Here is a 19591-nt window from a genome sequence, read left to right on the forward strand (position 1 = left end):
TCGGCGCTGTCAGTTGCTGTTTCTAATTAACCTTTGCAGTTTTGCTCTTACTCTCCATTATCTTCCAAGGGATGATCTGGTCCACAAACGTACTGCTCTGGTTATTTACATCGCCTTTCTGCTCGTCAGTGTCATACCAGAATTAATTGATGTCATCACCGGGGGTCCCTATGATACAAATCCCGATCGGGAATTCCTATTAGTCTGGTTCTGCATTCCTCACATAACATTCATAAACCCCGTGGTGACATTTTCAATTATTGCATCATTTATCATTCAAATTCGTCGCTATTTACGAGAGGAATCGCCTTGTTTGAGTGTTCGCACACTTGCCACTCAAGCTGCTGTCTTCGCTCTTCTTGGTGCATCATGGTTCTTTCGGGTCCTGTGGCCATCGAGCCGCATCCCCGCATTCTTTGATTCTCCTCTTGTGGAATGGTATCGACAGATCGGATGGCCAGCTGTGGATTATCTCGCATTTTCCATTGGCCAGGCGATTCTTTGCTATTTCATTTGGAGACGTACTAATGGCAGAACTCATTCTCTATCAGGGGAAAGGGAGCCCTTGTTGAATGATCCTTAAGGTTCAATTATACTATTTTACGATCGCTGGATTTTGGCTTTCGTTTCTGGACGGAAAAAGATTCATTGCAATATTTATTCACAGATGTATTTCCAGAGATCTATCATAACAATAATAGCGATTTAGTCTGCGAGAACTAGCTCTATCTCGCTGGAAGAGGGAACAACGATTTGAGGTCTGCCACCATTATCATCATCTGTAAAGTCCGATCTCGTACTTTGACCATATCCCCTGAAAGTCACAACAGTATCAGCATGGGTCCCATCTTTAGTACCCCAATCCCACCACTCAATCGTTCCGAGATGATCTGGGAACTCCCAGAGCTCATCATCTAAGGTGAATGACCCTTCCCAGCTTTCACTCGGATGGAGACATACAAAGTCTTCACTTTGGGCAACGTGAATCTTAGAAGGTTGATCATTAACAAAACCGGGACAATGATCACCTTATCTGCAGGGACTCCACTGTTCGCTGCCACCTTGAACCCATCGATCTAATTGATAATTTAATTCGTCACGGAAGACATTGATGAAGGAAGTAAGAGGACCGGCAGTGGTAGCGTTGGTAGTATCGACACCGTGATATGTCACCTTGTATCGAAATTTCATGCTTAATCGCCGTTTTCTCGCTTCAGTTCTCTGGAGCCATTCTCGGTTTCAAGCGACACGCTAAGTAAAGGCACGTTGTGTCTAATAGATCCCTTGCTTCTGATTGGTGTTAGTATTCCGGAATGAGAAACCAACGTACTCCGAAATTTGGGATTGGGATCGCATAATGATCTGTAGGTCCAGTGTATAGTAGCGTAGTCGGGAAAAAGTAAGTGTTAAGATCGGAGCACGGAAGATATGTCCAGAGTCATGGGGGCTAAGTTACATCTGGGTGGACCTCGAACTCGTAAATGGCGAGACGAATGCCGTGATTTTTCTCTGGCAACTAGTTGATTTCTAGTGTCCAGAGTGGCGCCGAAGAGTCTCCGTGCGTTCTGTATGAGATAGGTTGTTGGAACACGTCCACGGGTGTATTTATGGTATTGTCTTCACCCTGATACCCCCGGGGCCGGCACTACTCATGTATTCGGGCTAGACCTGTATCCAGAACACTGGGTCATGACCCACACTGTATCTACAGAATGTGTACAATGATCTCATAGTAAAAGTCGAAAACAAATTCCCCCTCAGACACAAACGCTTTCTTCCTAGCAACTCACTCTAAATCGGCTAAGATTAATTAGGCAAGAAAAAACCCCTTGTTGGGGCCATCCGGTATCGTGGTTGGCTTCCGAGAACGAACTGAAACCAGGCGATCCGGAGTTGGCTCTCTAGTGAGTCGCCGGGGAAGAGAGCGTATATGTCTTGAGGGGGAGTGGCTGGAGGAAGTATAAGCGAGCTACGGCGTTGAGACATGTCGCCGACCTGTTCGTTCTCCCATTGGAGCGTTTCTCTTCTTTTTCTTCTTGGATAACGACACAATTGGAAAAGAACCAGCTGTGTATTTTAGGATTCCATCGTCCGGTTGCAGATATTTGTTGAGGGACGGCAAGTCACCCGATTAAGCTTGAGACTAAGATGCCCAACAGGTGGCCTCGGCCGTGCCCCAGGCTCGTGCCCGGGTTGGATTTCTGCAGGCAATGGCATTTGCGCTAGCTTGGACTATCTCTTTATAGATTGGAAAACCGATAGTGAAATAGTTCAATTATGAAAACGCCGGCTATTTCTGGTGTAAAAGGGACACCTTACACCTTTGTCAATAGGACAGAAAACTGTAAGCCATAATATGAAATGGAATCGTCCATGTTCGACAAATCATCACTCTACAACTTCGCCGCAGGTCTTTTCGATCCCAGCTTCATTCTCGTCACCTGAATGCCACTCTCCGAAGCTCTTATCATATCCGCATCTGATCTCTTACTCCTATACTCAGCCAAAACCTTCTCACCCGCCAGCCAACTCTGATACCAACGCTGAACCCACTCGGCCCCCACTGCTGCACACTTATCGATCTGCTCAAACACTACCGTGTGTGAGGCATCAAGCACAACCTTCTCCACCATCCCCCGTGCAGCACCGCCACTACCACCAATACCTGTCCCGGTCGTTTGCATCTTGGCATCTTGAGCCTTGGGAAACGAGACATAGCTCTGGCTACCAAATACCCAAAGAACACTAGGACGGACGAAGGGTAGATCCCGCCATGAAGCCCAGCATTCTGGTCGTGCAAAACTAAACGGACGCTCCTTTTCAATATCCCAGTCCGGCAATAAGAGCCAATCTAGGCCGGCCGATTCTGGTTCCAGGTTTGGGATGGTGTAGCTCCATGACTCTTGGTGTCTTGTTGTTGTTAGTGTTACGGCTGACGAAGGTAGCTCGGGATCAGTTTGCCGGTTGTAAAGGCGCGTTGGAACGGGTCGTATGCCGAATTGTAGGAAGCGCTCGGTGACTCGGGGATCCCAGGCGCGTTGGATTTTGCGGAGAGTTGCTTCTGCTTTCTCCCGGGATTCCCAGAGGTCTTGTCTCCTGGCGACGAATTTAGCTGGGTTGAAGTCTCCCCAGCGGGAATCGAAAATGACTGGCTCGTAAAGAACTAGTGTTGAGAAAAGGCGAGGGTGGATAATGGAGAGCCGGACGCTAGGAGATATTAGATGCCGGCTGTTTGTGTGAGGGATATGTACGAACATTTGGGCGCATCCCATACTATGCCCAACTCCAATGATCGGCCGTGGAAATTCATCCCGAAAGTGATTAACCATATGCAGAAGATCACGAGAATGATCGTACCAATGAGCTGGTAGGAGATCAGCAAATAGTCTCAAACGTGAAGAGCAGGACATACCCATGTCGCCCTGGATGTCTTCATTCAAGACACCACTTGCACCTTGATTGGAGACGTCGGCAATCCATATCGCACGCAGTGGAATCGAGTACTTCTTCAGGTACGCGTAGAAATGTTCCCACAGTGGCTCGAATAGTTCCTAGATGGGGATGGGTCAGACCTCTTTGTAATCAGTACTCAGAGATAGAATCGGCACCTTTGGTGCCCCATTTCCATGCACCCCGATGACCGTCACTGCATTGTCTGGAATAGGATCTAATAAATCGAGCGGAATGTACTGCTTGATCGCTAGGTGCAGAGCCGCTTCTTGGCGTCCTTTGATACCGTGGGGGTGCTCACGGATGTGCTGGCCTGGGATGGTATGCTCCACAATTTTGAAGACACCCATCGTGGTCTCGATCGGTAATTTGTGACAGATGCTAGAATGATCGAGGCCAGTTTTTATTGAAAGGTAATGGCCCCCAGCCCCGCTCGGTTCGGTCCAATTCCTGGGGTTGGATGCGGTGCTTACGTCACCTGCGATCCTTTAACTACGAGGCCTCGAAAATCATCCCGATTGTCGAGTACTTCTTTGATACATCTATCAAGAAAGTCTTGGTAATGATCAGGACGTCGTCAAGGTCAAATTCCGCAACGCGGAGGTCCACGAGTTCGACCTCCTGGTCGCGGCTGATGGCCAAGGGTCAAAGGTTCGGCGACAATGTTTTCCGCCAGAGTCTGTTACCGTGGTAGATAAGGGCATGTACGTTGCTTATTGGACCATTCCGCGTATACCGAGCGACAATGAATGGTGTCACATCTACCTGGCTCTTGAGTCAAAGGTTAGGTTATCGTTCTCAGGCCAGATCCCCATGGTACCGTCAGAGCAATGTGCTCTCGTGTACCCCAATCCGACATTGAGAAAGAGGCGTGGATGAAAGCATCTAAGAATGGCAAGGAAGCCCAGGAAATGATCCTTAGAAAGGACATCCAAGATGCAGGATGGCAGGCCCAGAGGTTTTTAGATGGCGTGGATCAATCGCCTGACTTTTATTTCCATGCGATGCAACAGGTCAGAATAGCGAAATGGTACATCAATCGTGTCATCTGTCTTAGAGATGTTGCTTATGCCCCAACGCCGCTCACAGGCGCTGACACTTCGCTGGCAATCATTAGGGCATACGTCCTTGCAGGCGAAATGAGCAAGTCTCCGGAAGCCGAACATCCTTCGAAAGCACATTCCGCCCATATGTTGAACAAGTTCAGGAGATTCCACCTTTTGTTCCGGGCATTGCACATCCCGACGCGGCATGGAAGCGATGGCTGCTGCATACCGCTATATGGGCATTATCAAAAGTCCTTTCGAGGATCTCGAACATCCCACGGTTGGCGAAATATTTCGGCTATGCTAACAAGAAGACTTCCCATTGCCTCAATATCCGAGACTCGATACCGAGGCCGCTCAATCTACAACCTCTTCGCATCAATAGACTAGTTTGCTTCACCGAAGTGGGCGTTATTGGGCCTAGTCCGGTTTGCTTACAGCATGTGAAGCGGATGCTATCAGCTAGTTTGAACATTGGAACGACTTTTATGCGAGGTCCACATTTGCAAAAAGAAATGTGCAGTTTGCTAGGAGTATCCACATATGAGACAAAATGCAATGTAGTTACACAAGGTTAATAGACCAGCAGGATCATGGGACATGGAATAGCATTTCATAGATCTAGGCAAAGACTTGGAAATATTTGGACCCTAATAGCAATAGCAAGACTTTCCAAACGAATGAACAAGATGCAGGAATGCAATTTGAGGATTGAGAATGGGCACGCTAAACCCTTTTGGGCGGAGTCATTTTGCCCCCGGGCCATCTATTTCTAGATATCGCAGATATTTTCCATCGGTCCCTAGTAATTTCTCATGGTTCTCTACAATGAGGAACACCGATGATCGCCGCTCGCAATCCCCGGCTACACGCCGTAATGGCACTCTGCAGTCCTGTGAGCCCTGCCGGCGGTCCAAACAGCGATGCGACCACGAGCGGCCTGTCTGCCGCAGATGCGCTTCAAAGCGAATCAACGACCAATGTTTCTACCACCCGGCTCCGATGACCAGGAGGAGACTCTCGGATCATGTCATTCCATCGCGGGTATCGTCAAGCCGGCTCACCAGCCAGCCAGCCTCCAAGTAAGAATGCGCCCAACCCGGCCGTGGAACCTTGGAAAACTAACAGACAAAAGTGCTTCAAGTCCTGGATCAATAGGTGGTGGGCGTCTGTATACGCCGCTGGAGCCACCTTCTGCTCTACCGGGATATCTGGGCTCGACGAGCTTCACAGCTGTTCTGGCTGAACATCGCAATGAGATCCCCCTGGAGCCGGAAGAAAGCACAGACGCGTATCCCGCCGTCTCGGTGGATCCAGATCGGGTCCAGTCCGGGGCAGAAATCCTGCTACTTCTATACAGTCTCAATGACCGTCGACAGCTGATTGAAAGATACTACCGCAGCAGCTGGGGTGCAGTGGTGCCCAAAATGATAATGGACGCGATCTTGGGATCGATCGCGGAGATTTTCGATGGCATCAACCCGAATGATCCAAAGCCACAGCTGCAAGACTTGTCCACGCGAATCTTTCAGAATTCTTCACGGGCATTAAAGACGCATCAGTCGATGACTGTTCAGGAATACTGCAATTCATTTATTGGCCTTAACTTCCGCTGGGAGGCTTTGGGTAGTATCTTAACTATGTGTGGACAGCAGCTGGTGATCACGCCAGACAACGATCCAGAATTTTCTCATGAAAGCGATGATCCGGGTGCCAAAGACCGGCTTCTTGAGCAAGTGACCGTGGCAAGTAGTGTTTGCCTGAGTTTCTGTGACCAGGCTTCTTCGGCCAATGAATTGTTGGCTTTCTTGCAGTATACCGATGTCATGCTAAGGACGCAGCAATATGGTGACTCTAGTATGTTCTTGTCTTTACAACCTTGTGAGATTGAATATTTCATTAACAATTACTTATAGGCTACCAAGCGTGGCGCCGATTGGGTGACTTGGTTGCCACGGTCTATGCCTCGGGACTGCATCTGGACGGCGAAGGACCTGATAATTGCCCCTTCTTTTTGCGCCAATGGCGAAGAGGCTGCTTTATATCGGCTTTTTATATGGATAAAATGATGGCGACATTCGTCGGTCGACCACCATTAATGAATTATCGATTCTGTACGCTGGCGTCTCCACTAGACCTGAGCGATGCAGTTCTCGTGGAAGGGGGAGAGGCTCTGACCAAGGCCATCTCCGAACTTGATCATGCCGGTTGGAATACCTCTGGCGCTCGTTACAGAATGAGCTCTTTGAGATTACGATTCCAGCTCTCGGTATACAGAGAGCAGACACTGGAGATTGCATTGGGCACTCTTGAGCCGCATGACCTAATTCGGAAATCCAAGTAAGATAATCCCATCTGAACAGTGGTCCGTGTCCAGAACTAATGCAGGCTTCCCGAACAGTGACATCGAGGCAAGAGTGCGAGATGTGTGGAGAGCAGCGCCAGACCATCTCCGATACGATCGTCGAAAGAATGATGATTTCCACGATGGCTGGCTGACGATCGTCTATCTCTATCTCAACTATCTCTACACCTGCTTCCTGCTGCAGCGAGCCTTGATCAAACATGCCGGTGCCAATCAAGATGCGCTCTGCGATGTGTCTCGCAGAATCTTGGCCATTGTGATTAGTATTACCTCTGTGCGAAACCCCATGGTCGACCTTGACAGACACTACTCGTGGATTGTATGTTCCCTTGCCTCGCTCTCGAGCATTTGCCAAGACATACCTTGCTGACAGATATACAGGCCCTCACGTATGGCCTCCCCAGTGCCAGTGTTCTTCTACTTGAGCTTTTGCATCAATCCCACCAACCAGGTCCTCATTCTGTTGTTCTTCCCCGGGCAGAGTTGATCCGCAACCTAAGCGTTTTCATTTCGCTTCTCTCCTGGGTATCACGCCCCGGTCACGGTAACTATCGTACATGCAAAGAAGCCGAGAAAAATCTGTCTCGCATTCTTGATCGCCTACTCGACCCGCAGCCGGTGCTGGCAGACACCGTGAATGATGTGACATCCGACCTGTCCAGTTTCTTGAATTGGTCGAATTACAATTCCTGGGATTTCAACTCGGAATATTTCCCCGCAGAGGGAGGATTTGCACCTTGATGATCTACGCGCTGGGTCATCTTGAGGCATGGTCTCATAATCATTAATAATTAAAGGAAGTAATATCGTGAATTTTTCATCGAATCAGATACTCCGCGATCATACCATCCAGATATGATCGTGTCGTGGCGGGATGTCTGCCTCAAAATAGGCCCTGTGACAAAGCGGGCAGTTGAAATGGTCACCCAGAAACCATTTTTCCAAGCACTCCCGGTGGAACACGTGCAGACACCGCAACTCTCGGATTTCTTCTGTACGGTTGACCTGCTCCAGGCAGACGACACTAGAGTTGTCAGTCTCCGGTCCTGCACGAATCAACAAATCAACCTTACCAGACAAACTGGCTGTCGACGGCATCGGAAAGATTCATTTTGCCTTTCGTACTGGTAAACCAGACTTCCAACGTGCGAGTCGGTGCGACATCATCTAGCTTTCGCAGGCGCTCATCCGGGGTTTTCCGAGATCGCAGAAGAGCCTGGCGATCACGGCGGTTGACAACAATTGTGAGACTGAGGATCCATTTCAGCAAGTGTCGCACAAGTCGGAATACTCGGAGATTTCGTGACAGAGGTTAAGGAAGAGGGACAGAAGTGAAAAAGGTAGATCGCATAGAATGAAACTTGGAATAATCTCCAACACCAAACTCACAGTAGACTTATTACGATCAGCAGCACGACACCCAGGCCAATCCCCAAGACGATAGCCATATGGCTCGCCTTAAGGTTATGCTCAGCCATCGCCCCTTAGTCCTTAGTCAGGTTCCTAGTTGGTCACATTAAAGAGAGAACGCAGAGAAAAGGGAAAGGAGATGAGGTAGATGGTCGGCTAGGGTGGTCATTAAAGTCAACTCCTTGACAGGGGAGCCGTGATCGACCAAAGCGGGGAGACGCACAGCTCACAGCTCGCTCTTCTGCGGGATGGAATCATGGAATCATGTCTCCCCCCCCTCCCTGTTCACCCCCTGTACCAATCGTCGTCCGTGGTGGCGGAAGGGATGCACGGGCCAAATCGCTAGCGGCTGGGAATGCTGATCGGCTGGGCTATCTTTGCCTTGTGGAACAATGCGAGGTCTGATTTGGGTCATCTCTGCCGATGGTTTGATTCTACATCGCATGGCGGGTGAGGCCATCGTCAACTTGGGAACCGCAGTCTCCACTCCACTCCACTCCACTCCACTCCCCACTCTCCACGCTTCATGATCGACTCTGTCCACCTGTCATACTTTATTTCTCGGCACTGGATTCCATTCTAGTGAACTAGTGAACTAGTGAATTGCAGCATTTTCTATCGTGGATGATACCCCCTACATCCTTCTCCATTCGAAGCTCTTCTCTCTCGAATACAAGGTCCGGTGCCTGACCAAACAGCGAATCAATCTCCTCTAGCGTTTTCAGCTTAGTCTCTCGAAAAAAGAAGAAGATCACGGGGAACGACACGCAGAGATCTATACGGGGAAGGAAACATCAGCCCAGCTCGAACCTAAGGGGGAAGAAAAACTCACTCCACGCCACAAAAACAAAATAAAACCTCCACTTTAGCCGATCCAGCGCGATAGGCGACACCTGATTCCACAGGGTACTTACGCCCCAGTTTCCGACTGCGACGGCGAAGGCGTTGCCCTTGCCACGAATTTGCATCGGCATGACCTCCGCCATGTACACCCTACTAGACTTTAGTCTCGTCTTTGCATGGTCCAGGAGGGACTTACCAGCTGCAGGGCCCAAAGGACATTGAAAAGATGATCGAAACGGCAAAAAGGAAAAACACCCCGCCAATGCTGAACCCGATGCGCTCACCGTTCGGATTTTGTGAGTTCAGTGCCGCCTCGCAAATCAGCGCTAAAGAGATACCGATCGTGCCGAAGAGCATGGGTTTGCGGCGTCCGACACGATCGAGCAAATAGACTACAAAGATGAGATTGGCGAGTGGGCCGACGCAGTTATAGAGGCCTGCGACGAGCGTGTTTCGAGAGCCCGTGAAACCGAGAGCTCGGTACATGATGGTCTGGTAGTAGCTGATCACGTTGATTCCGGTCATTTGCGTGAATGCTTGAACGGCGAGACCGTGGCTACTCGAGTTGTCAGAACTGGAAGTGGCAGGATTAGCGATACATACAGCATGCGTGTGCGCCATTGTGGAACCGTGAACATGGGCATCCATCCAGGCATTGCGATGGACTTTTCAGCCGCGATGGTCCTGCAGATTCCGGTGTACTCGGCCTCGATCCAGTCGTCATTTGTTCCATCCGAGTGCATCTTTCGGAGCACTTGCATCGCTTCCGAGAATTTGTCTTTCTCAATGAGGTACCGAGGGGACTCTGGAAGAAATATCATGCCAATGACAAGAGTCAAGGCAGGTACGACTTGAAAAGCTAATGGGAAGCGCCACTGGAACTCGCTCGAATCTGATGCATGAAGAGATCCGTATCCGATCCACCTTGCCTATATGAGCTTCGAACAGAAGTATGGTGGAATAGAGAACGTACGTGCTGACAATGAAACCAATGCCAATCATCTGCTGCGAGAGTCCAACAATCAAGCCTCGGGATCGTGGATGTGCGAATTCGGCTTGGTAGACCGGCACCGACATCGACATCAATCCCACAGCCCAGCCTGCTAGTATACGGCCAACTAGGATCATGGATAAATTCTGTGCAGACGCCTGCAGCGTTGCGCCAATGCAACAGATGAAGGCACCCAGCTGTATAGTGAATTTGCGGCCGAAGCGATCCATTGTCAATCCGCCTTGTAAAGAGCCGATCACCGCTGTTTAGATCAATCAGTTCTATACTTCCATACGATGTCAATCTAATAAGCAAGAAAAACATACCTCCGCCCGAGTACGTGCTATTGATGGCCCCAATAATAGCCGACGTCTGTGAAGTATTGAAATAACGTAAGAAGTTCGGCGAGATAATGACATCTGTCATAACACCACTATCATACCCAAACAGAAACGACCCCGTAGCCGCTAATAAGGCCACAGAGATAGAGTAGAATCGACCCATTGCGAACTTTCGACGTCGATCCGGGGAACACCACAAGCGGGGAGGCCATCCCGACCCTTTAATACGCCATCGAAAAGCGGGGGGATGCGTGGTAATCTGAAGTGCAAACTTCCTCTAACAGGGGGGTGAAGAAATCCGGGGTGACATTTTGCCCGTTCCCCAACCTTAGAGCCCTCGGGTCCATTGATCAAGTTGGTCCGATCCTATCAGAGTGGCCAGCGGGACCGCTGTCGGAGGGCCGATGTGCCCCAATGCGTTCCCGGTGTGCCGATGGGTATCCCCGCACGGCTCGTCATGGCTAGTGGTGAAGGCTAGGTGCTTTGACTGGGCTTTATGAGCATATAAATGTCTTATTAAGGCGTACATTGGCTGAGGCGCTCGGCTGTGGTGACTGCTTGCTTATGGCCCCGTTGTATATTCTGATCTCTGCAGAGTTGAAAATCTCGCTTAGTTCATGCATGTATTGAACTAGAGCAGTCCCACCCATTGAGGCTAACATGTACACACGAGGTGCATGGTATTAATTTATTTAGGTACCTATCTTTGAAACCTTTTCCGCATATGTAACAGTTTCCCATAATACGTAAAAGTAATTTAAGCAACACGTTCGGATGGATCCTTGGCGTCACGTGAACACGCGCATCTCGCGTTTGAGCCTTTGAAGATCCGATCGGAAGCCTTGAAAGTCACGGATTCATAATGGCACGGAAAATGTTGAATACCAAAGAGTAGGCGTCGGAGACTTGGGAATTCCTAGGATCTCGCGCATTCCACCAATGTGACGTGGGACACGCGAGTAGCCCCATCAGCCATACCAGGCCCAGGGCCCAGTGGGGACTCCCGAATCACCTCCGGCCACCGTAACAGCGTGTCTATGGGACGAAGCGAGAGTACAAGGAAGACAATGAGCTTAAACTAAATTGTAGAGTATGGTAACAGGTAGATTACGTATAGGAAATTAGATCGCGTGTACCACGAAAGTAGCAGGGACCTCGGAAGCGCACCATCTTTACTAGCGTGGGCACGTTCTTCTACCTCCGCGTCCACATCGCGACGCGATTTGATACACTGCGGGCTTCTGCATACTCGGCTCGCTTCTTCTCCAGCCCCGACCTTCTTTTTACTCCCCTTCAGCTTGATCTTAATCCTTCTTCTTTCTTAGAGATCCTCCCCATGCTCTTTCGGTTAATCTGATCATGTCCGATCTGGAGCCCTCGGTGGTGACGGCTTCGTCCTCACCGTCTCTCCCGGCCACCGACTCCAATACCCTCCATTACGCCTTCCTCGTTCATTCCCAAAAAACCCTCACTCAAAACCTCCCTCCTCGCGTCGATAATAAGTTATTAGCACGCCAAAAACGACGACGGACCAGGTGAGTTGCAGGTATTGATACCCAGAACGCGTCTTTTTTCTAACAAGAATGACCCGAATAGCCCGGAGGACCACGCAATTCTGGAGTCGGAATACCAAAGGAATCCCAAGCCGGATAAGATCGCGCGTACAAACATCGTGAACCGCGTCTCGCTCGGCGAGAAAGAGGTGCAGGTAGGCGATGCCAAGACTTGACAGTCTAAATCCTCCCGTTGTCCGCAGGGCTAACTTCTCGACAGATTTGGTTCCAAAATCGCCGCCAGAACGACCGCCGGAAATCCAAACCCCTTCAGCCGCACGAGTTGCTCGCGCCGAGATCGAGTATGTCCGACGAGTCGGGTCTCCCGAGTGATGATAACGCGTTCGCCGAGCCCGGGTCTTCGAGTGGGGCGGAGCTGAGTGAGGTCCTGGACCGACCGGAGGATACTAGACCAAAATCTTGGGGTGGGGACCTGTTGCAGTTGTCTGATGAGTTGGATCCGTTGACGGAAGAAAAGGACGAGTTTGAAATGCTGCAGAGCACACAAACAAGTGTGGCGACAGAGGCTGCTGAGGATACCCCGCCAACCACACAAGAGGATTTTCATGGACAAGAGTCGGGACTCACCATGAATGACACGTCGGAGGAGTCATTGCTGCAAGCTCCGAAGAGGAAACGATCGGTACCAGACCTTCCTGCTGAGAGTGTTAGCGAAGAGCAGGTGGCGGCTGTGCAAACAACACCAGTCAAATCTCCTCCATCACTGCGTTTGTCACTTTCATTTGATGGCGAGGCCATGGTGCGAAAGGAAGATGAGATGACACCGTCCCCTCCAAGAAGCCGGAGCGCATTGAGGATTGCCATGTCGTCAGACGGCAAGGCTGTGATCCGTGCAGAGAATGAACCGTCCCCGTCCAAGAACCGCGTGGCGATGTTCTCAGTTCGTCGAACAAAAATGACGGGCCTGCGTCGCAGTAGTAGTGCCATCTTCCCGTCGACACCACGGGTGGGCATGAGCGAAAATGACAGGGCATTTGGTCGCTCTCGCGATCCTCGCAACTGGGAGTCCTTCTTCGACACAGATGCACGAAGCGCCATTTTCACACCAACCAGCTCTCAAACCGCTCCTAATCTGTCACCCGGTCTCTTCCAATCCCGTTCCCAGCGCTCTCTGTCCCGAACCATGTCGGCGCGACAGAGCTACACTTCAATTCACGCCGACTCCGCCCGCACGCCTATCTCCCAGTCCATGGGTGAAAAGAGGAGGAAGCTCTCCCGCACTGTCTCATCTCTGGGTAGATTAGAGACCGAACGTAACAGGGTCTCCCACACACCATCTAAACTGTCAAAGTCAATGACTTCCAAGTCCAACAAGCCAGACCTCGAACTTGATCCTGGTGATTCAGACAAGGAGAATTGGGTCCCTGGTACACGTGCATCACAAGTCCGTCGACGGACGACGTCGCACGCTCCGCGGCCGGTATTGCGGGATGCCAACACCAACCGCCGAATGAGCACCATAGGCAACGGGAAGCGCAACCGGCCATACCCAGCCGGAACACAAGGCAAAGCCCCAGCCGACCTAGATGCAGATGTGTCAGCGTTCATGTCCAGCGGCACGGGCGGAAGCCAAGAAGACGACCTGGACTGTGTCCAGGGACTTCTCTCCCTTAGCCAAGGGGCATGGCGATAAGAACGAGAACGAGACAAAGAGGACCGGTATAGATTCGTCCCTTTGTTGACTTGTCATTTAAACTCCATTTCTTTTGTTTTCATTTGTGCAGCCGTGATGTATCTTCTTTTCTCATGATTCGCGATGTGTGTTTGCAAGCGGTCTTCGCCACATCTGTCACGTGAACTTTTATGATCCCTTGTTCTCAAGGTCTGTTTGCCTCCTCCAGGGGCTTTGATCCTTTGTGTTGCCGTTCTTGTCTGGAATAGGGCGACTTGGTTGGATATGGAGTCAGTCATGTCTGCTTGGGTCGTTATTGGTGGTTGTTGAGATTGGACGGTGGGACTGAGATCCCGGTATAGATCTACTAATCCTGGAATGAACCTCTGTAACGATCATGACCTATTTTCAATTGTAGGGACACAATAATTGTACGACAAGAACTCACTACCTGTGAATGGATTATGTCAAGGCCGTATCCTTGATAGTATGAGCCTTGACAAGTGTTGTGTTTGATTGCCCCTGTGACCCGACCTGCCTTCAGTAAGCCCTAGCAACTAAGAAATCTGTATAGAGTTCAAAATGCTAAAGGAAGTGCAAATTAAAATTTACACCACAAAGATGAAAAGACTCTAGCAGGAGGAAACATGGTATCGAACACCATTGAGGGGTTGAAAGCACAAAGGCACACCTGAAATGAGGCTTGTATTGCATGGGTCCCTCGAGAATCAAGTTGCGTCTAGTGGTTCATATTATAGTGTAAACATTCCTGCAGATTTTCCGAGAAACCTTCGAAAATTGATCTTCAGAAGCCACAAAGGACCAACTTAGTACCCACCGAGAACATTTGAATGTAAAGAGCCGACTATGCCTCCAAACCGAGCTTAAGATAGAGCATCTTTCAATCACAATGTACATCATATAATCAGGAAATTCTCTATGCTGTGTACACAAGGTCTATAAACTCGACTTCCTACCCGAAGGTAAAGAATCACCCTTCAACTCCCCAGTCCCAGCCTTCCCAAGCGCCAACTTCTCACACACCTGCGCCGCAACTCTCTCACCACTCCAGTAAGCCCCAGTAGTCGTACCAAGCGCCACAAACGGCGCCGTATGCTCACCCGCAAACCACAGACCCCGTCTCTCCCCAACGCCCGGACAAGCCCTGAGTGCCTCGATATCCTTATCGGCCTGCGTCAATCCCACTTGGAAATTACAATAGGACCCATTTCCCGCATACGGATCCTTCTGCCAGCATGATCCAAAGACATCCGTAGGAACACAGTCCGGAGAGGAGGGATCATACCCCGGAAGACGGGAGTAGAACGGTTCCGCGAACTCGAGCAGTGTAGTCCTGTACTCTGCCGACGAACGATCCAGGTCCGCAATTTGATTCACGATGTGTGCCCCGGAAGGTCCGTAGGTATAGAAGAGGAGAGTCGGCTGGGCGTGCTGTTCTGGGAAAGAGGCGAGAGAGAGACATTCTTGGTTCCACTCGATTCCTTGAGGCACATCTGTGTAAGATGGTTCGAGGAACTGGGCAAAGACGGGGTGTTTGGGTTTCTCGGATCCGTCGATGGAACATGTTGCGTCGTGCCAGAATGCGCGCGGGAAGCTGACAATTACTTTCTCGAGGCGTCCATAAGAGATGTTATTGATGGCTTGGAGGAGTCGGTCTGGGAGGGATGGAACGAATGCGTTGGTATTCTGCTTGAGCCAGCCAAGGGGGCAGGTCACAACGACTTCGTCGAAGGTATACGACTCTCCCGTAGCAGTAGACACCGTGACTTGCTGGTTCAAGGATTGAGAGTCATCTCTCTGTGGTGCCTCAATGCACACAATGGGCGTGTTGAGTTTGATATCGGCGTGTGAGACAGCCGCTTTGGCAACATGCGCCAGAATATGCTTGTAGGTGCCAGCTACAAAGTAATTTGCTATAGAAGGTGTTAGCACGCCAATGCCGATGACTTCGTAGGAGGCAAGACCCACTCCCATCAATGCATTCCTCCAAAGAGAAGAATTTGAGAGACTGTCGGTCGATTTTATCGCCAACATACGCGCCCCAAAGCTTACAAGCATCCAAGCACATCTTCTTATCCTCTTCCGAGAACCCCGTCTGCTGCACCTTCTCCATAAAAAAGTCGAGCAGACTTTTCTCCGGCGAAATGCTGTCCGCATGGGCATTGCTGTACTCGAACGCCTCTCCGATAGTAGTCCACACAAACTCAGAGACTTTATTCGCAATCTCTTCAGAGAAGAAATGCCCCTCACGCGAAGCGATCATGTTACTGCCCTCCGGCTCATGGAAGATAGTCTTCGTAGCCTCGGCGATATCCATGATCGGGTTCTCGCCCGAGCCATGAATCCAATTCGGACCGCTGTGACCGCAGTCAGCCTTACCGTGACGGGATGCAGATACGAGACAACAGCCAAAGAGGACGAAGGAATGAGAAAGATCATACGTACAGATCAATAGGATAACCTCCTATTTCACCTTGGTGCACCTAGAGAGATAAGCTTTCAGCACCCCTGCACACCCAGTACAACGCATCCAAAAGGGCATCAGCTCATCAAGAACAGTCCAGAGTCACGTACCCTCCCCCCAATACGATCCCTAGCCTCCAAAATAGTCACTCTGACGCCATTTCGAATGAGAAGATCAGCACAGCGCAAACCCGACAGTCCCGCGCCGATAACGCCAACATGGGGTCTTGAAGACATGGTCCTCGCACGACTCGAATAGCGAATCGGAAAGCGACCGAAAGTCTCGTGTGTGCGCCTGAGCACGTTACTGAGCATACGACCCTGGTGAAAAAGGGATGTCCAAGGGCACGAGTCCACGAGCCCACGAGTCCACGGGTCGTAGAAGGCGGGGGCCCAGGTGTACCGGACTACGGCGGATGATTGGTTGTCAATGGATCTATGGGGACGCTTGGCGGTCCGAGTTGGGCCCGACGATAGGGTTTCTGTTTCTAGTTGCGTCTACGCAGGAACGATGCAGGGCGTGCCTGGGGTTTAAGGATCTCATGGAGATTCGAGTCTTCGGAGTCTGAACTCGATGGGACTAGTGCAAGGGTTTGGGTTGGGATACGTAGAATTGATAGTATCGAGAAACAAGAACGAGATGGATCATGCGCTGCATAATCAATGGAAGCCATGCGCCGGGTCTGTCCTCCTGCGCGCCGGAAAACAAAGTGCGCCACCCACAATAAAACTCCTTTTCAATAATGTCGCTTGGCAATGATGGAGGTCGAGGGATATGTACGTATCGGATACAATGTAAAGGAGGGGGGTATCAAGTAGGGCGAGACGCGGAGCAAAATGCGACGTGTGCAAGAGATCGCCCGGCCAGTGGAGATCAACTCCAGCCGGGGAGGCGGATGCTCGTAATGAGGGAACATGATGCGTCGAAGTACAGGAGTGACACTGTACCGGATAGGGGTTCAGATGTCTTCAGTGGATGTGCGAATGGTCGACCCCCTCAATCTTCCCAGATGGTCTCCAAGTCAAGATCCTGGCGTCGCTCGGCGCCGCAGACACTCCATCGCTTGCGCTTATCGCTACGTGTGGTGTAAATGTTGGATCCGCCGCGCATGGGGTTGAAGGCGTTAGACGGCGATGTCTCCGAGGCCCCGCGTCGGCGGTTTCCATTGCCCGCAGCATCGGCGGCATCGGCTGCAGCCTTGAGCTCAGCGATACGTTCGTCTTCTTCGATAGCCTCCTCCTCCTCGTCCGGAATGTCGGGAATAGTCTCCAGCGAGGAAATACTGGGGCTTCGCGATCGAAGACTGGTTGGGGTGGAGGGTATGGAGGACGTGGAAGACGCAGGATAGATTGGGTATGACTCGTTGTACTTGCCGCCTAGCATGGGCGGCAAATTGTAGGCAGGCGGACTGCTGATGGGCTGCTGGAAAGGAAGGGGGGAAATAGAGCGCATGCGAGCGACGCGGGGGAAAGTCTGCGGCATGAGCACCGGCGAGGAACCGGGCTGTGAGGTGGGGGATCGCGGGACTGTCTCGAGCTCTGCGTTCTCAGAGATGGTCTCAGAAATGTTGAGTGACCCCAGACGGGTCTCGATGTGATCGTCGGCGCGCATCTGCAAGGGCATCATGGGCCGCTTCGCGCCATCCATCGAAGGTGCAGGACCCCCGCGGCCGTTGACGAAGATATACCTTCCCCGGGAGTCCAGCCCTGGGGAAGAGTAGGCGCGCGTCATCGATGGCATGCCGGGAATTCCAACTAGGGACCGAGAGCGGAGATGCGATCGGGCCAAAGGGGATCGGGTCCGAGGGGGGCGCGGATGGTTCGGGGGAGAGCGACAAAGTGATCATGACGTCCTCCTTTCCCACTCGATCCGGAGCACTCCCGGAGCTGTACCCCGAGCGATCGCTGGAGTCGGAGTGAGGAGAGCGCATGAGCTCAGGTCGCGGTGACCTGTCCATGGCTGTGATCGAGGCGATCAAACAGGGTGAGAAAAAGGGGGTGGTCGATGGGTGATGAAGGTGAAGTGGTTACAGGCGCATAGTGTCAAGAAGGCAGGGGCGAAGAATCGAAAACCTTGGACCGGCCAAGCTTCGAGAAGCCACGGGTGCTGGTGGTAGAAGAGGTGAACCTGAGAGGGAAGAAGAAAAAAAGGATGAGGCAAATGCGAAACTGCGCGGCAAGGCCCAGACCGTGGACCCTGCGTATACCTGCGTAAGATCGGCTTTCCTGCTCTTTCTGGTATCTACAAAGCAGAGATTTCCCATGTCTAGAGAGTAATAAAGACAGAACGATCTTTTAGCATCGCGGAGCACGGGGTGTTCATCCATGGGTTTGCCACAGAGATAGGAGCCTCTCCACCAATCGTCCAGTCACACCTCGCAGTCTATCTGAACCTCTTGTTCTTCCTGTTCCGAAAAATTCCCGGGCCTGATTCTCCGTGACGAGGGGGATTGAGCCAGACTTGTTAATTGCCCATGAGGCTAGCAACCGCCATGGCTTGCACATGCCATGCCATCAACGACCGGACTTCTTCCCCACATGCGCTCTTCAGGACCCTTGGCGGCCGTCGTAGATCCATGGTCTATAACATGCTGTATACTATATCGTCTGTTCTAGCCAAGTCCCTCGGCCTACTGAGACAACGGGGCTTTATACCCTTGGAACCGAACAGCGCCCAGGAAAGCAAACGATGAAGACCGAAGAACGTCACTTCTATGCTCTATTCAGGGAGAGGGGATTTGCCTAAGCCGCCTTCACATGGAAGAGCCGTGAGTCATCACCGACGAACGTGAAGAAAGAGGTCTAGTCTCTTCCACAGAGAAAGTGGCAAATAGCAAACGTTTGAACAGATCGATGATCCTATCGACACCCAAAAGACCAAATCCCGATAGCTCTCTGCGGGATATGGGATATGTGAGGAGAGCAGCCTCACAAACCACTTTATCCCACCACTGCAACTCTAGCCAAGCTTTTCACGCCAGAACCCTGGATCCCAAAGTGACTGCCCCCGCAACGGCACCGCCGGGCGCCGCTGGGCGGTGGAGCATAACGCCTGTCGGGACCGAGTCATCAATCCATGGCTCCCGAATCGAAAAAAGTGGCCCAATGTCTCGACCACCACAGACCGATGCATCTCACCTTCCTTTCACGGTTGACACGTAAATAACCGAAGAGTGTGATCGCTTTCCTCAAGCCTCGCAACGCAGCCTTGCAGTGGACCCGATGGGCATACGCAACTCCCCATTCGTCCACGCGGCCCTGACATGCAAGCAAGGGCCGCCGCGATTTCGATCTGGGCTACGACGTTCTAGACACATCCAGACTTTCGAGAGCGAAATTTCACATGATACATTCGGATAATCTGATTATAGGACAAACTGATGGTAGTTGACACAAGACAAATAGTAAGGTATAGGTATAGGTATAGGTATAGGTATAGGATCTAGGGATTAGGAGGGGGGGGGAACAACATGGG

The 19591-nt window shown here is 51.2% G+C and overlaps 7 protein-coding genes across 7 annotated transcripts; 2 read left to right on the top strand and 5 right to left on the bottom strand.

Moving 5' to 3' along the window:
* Positions 1-2393: 2393 nt before the first annotated feature.
* On the bottom strand, positions 2394-3800 carry N7443_010364 (putative toxin biosynthesis protein; the record flags this gene model as incomplete). The annotated part of the gene is made up of 4 exons (XM_056890420.1): positions 2394-3207; positions 3256-3364; positions 3413-3551; positions 3609-3800. The coding sequence occupies 4 exons, from the start codon at positions 3798-3800 to the stop codon at positions 2394-2396; spliced, it is 1254 nt and encodes a 417-aa protein (XP_056736911.1).
* Positions 3801-5324: 1524 nt separating this feature from the next.
* On the top strand, positions 5325-7602 carry N7443_010365 (putative C6 transcription factor; the record flags this gene model as incomplete). Its single annotated transcript, XM_056890421.1, has 5 exons — positions 5325-5578; positions 5632-6353; positions 6413-6836; positions 6898-7180; positions 7243-7602. 5 exons carry the CDS (start codon positions 5325-5327, stop codon positions 7600-7602), a joined length of 2043 nt encoding a protein of 680 aa, XP_056736912.1.
* A 99-nt stretch (positions 7603-7701) lies between these two features.
* On the bottom strand, positions 7702-8339 carry N7443_010366 (putative RING finger domain protein; the record flags this gene model as incomplete). Its single annotated transcript, XM_056890422.1, has 3 exons — positions 7702-7885; positions 7935-8111; positions 8251-8339. 3 exons carry the CDS (start codon positions 8337-8339, stop codon positions 7702-7704), a joined length of 450 nt encoding a protein of 149 aa, XP_056736913.1.
* A 726-nt stretch (positions 8340-9065) lies between these two features.
* On the bottom strand, positions 9066-10609 carry N7443_010367 (uncharacterized protein; the record flags this gene model as incomplete). The annotated part of the gene is made up of 5 exons (XM_056890423.1): positions 9066-9264; positions 9311-9670; positions 9718-10038; positions 10088-10367; positions 10432-10609. The coding sequence occupies 5 exons, from the start codon at positions 10607-10609 to the stop codon at positions 9066-9068; spliced, it is 1338 nt and encodes a 445-aa protein (XP_056736914.1).
* Positions 10610-11805: 1196 nt separating this feature from the next.
* Positions 11806-13653, top strand: N7443_010368 (homeobox domain-containing protein; the record flags this gene model as incomplete). Its single annotated transcript, XM_056890424.1, has 3 exons — positions 11806-11981; positions 12043-12154; positions 12220-13653. The coding sequence occupies 3 exons, from the start codon at positions 11806-11808 to the stop codon at positions 13651-13653; spliced, it is 1722 nt and encodes a 573-aa protein (XP_056736915.1).
* A 936-nt stretch (positions 13654-14589) lies between these two features.
* Positions 14590-16353, bottom strand: N7443_010369 (flavin monoamine oxidase family protein; the record flags this gene model as incomplete). Its single annotated transcript, XM_056890425.1, has 4 exons — positions 14590-15566; positions 15622-16010; positions 16099-16136; positions 16228-16353. The coding sequence occupies 4 exons, from the start codon at positions 16351-16353 to the stop codon at positions 14590-14592; spliced, it is 1530 nt and encodes a 509-aa protein (XP_056736916.1).
* A 760-nt stretch (positions 16354-17113) lies between these two features.
* N7443_010370 (uncharacterized protein) lies at positions 17114-17857 on the bottom strand (the record flags this gene model as incomplete). Its single annotated transcript, XM_056890426.1, has 1 exon — positions 17114-17857. One exon carries the CDS (start codon positions 17855-17857, stop codon positions 17114-17116), a length of 744 nt encoding a protein of 247 aa, XP_056736917.1.
* Between the last annotated feature and the right edge of the window lie 1734 nt (positions 17858-19591).

The sequence above is a fragment of the Penicillium atrosanguineum genome, assembly GCF_028827265.1.
Source record: "Penicillium atrosanguineum strain IBT 20685 chromosome Unknown utg000008l_segment0_segment0, whole genome shotgun sequence".
Classification (NCBI taxonomy): domain Eukaryota; kingdom Fungi; phylum Ascomycota; class Eurotiomycetes; order Eurotiales; family Aspergillaceae; genus Penicillium; species Penicillium atrosanguineum.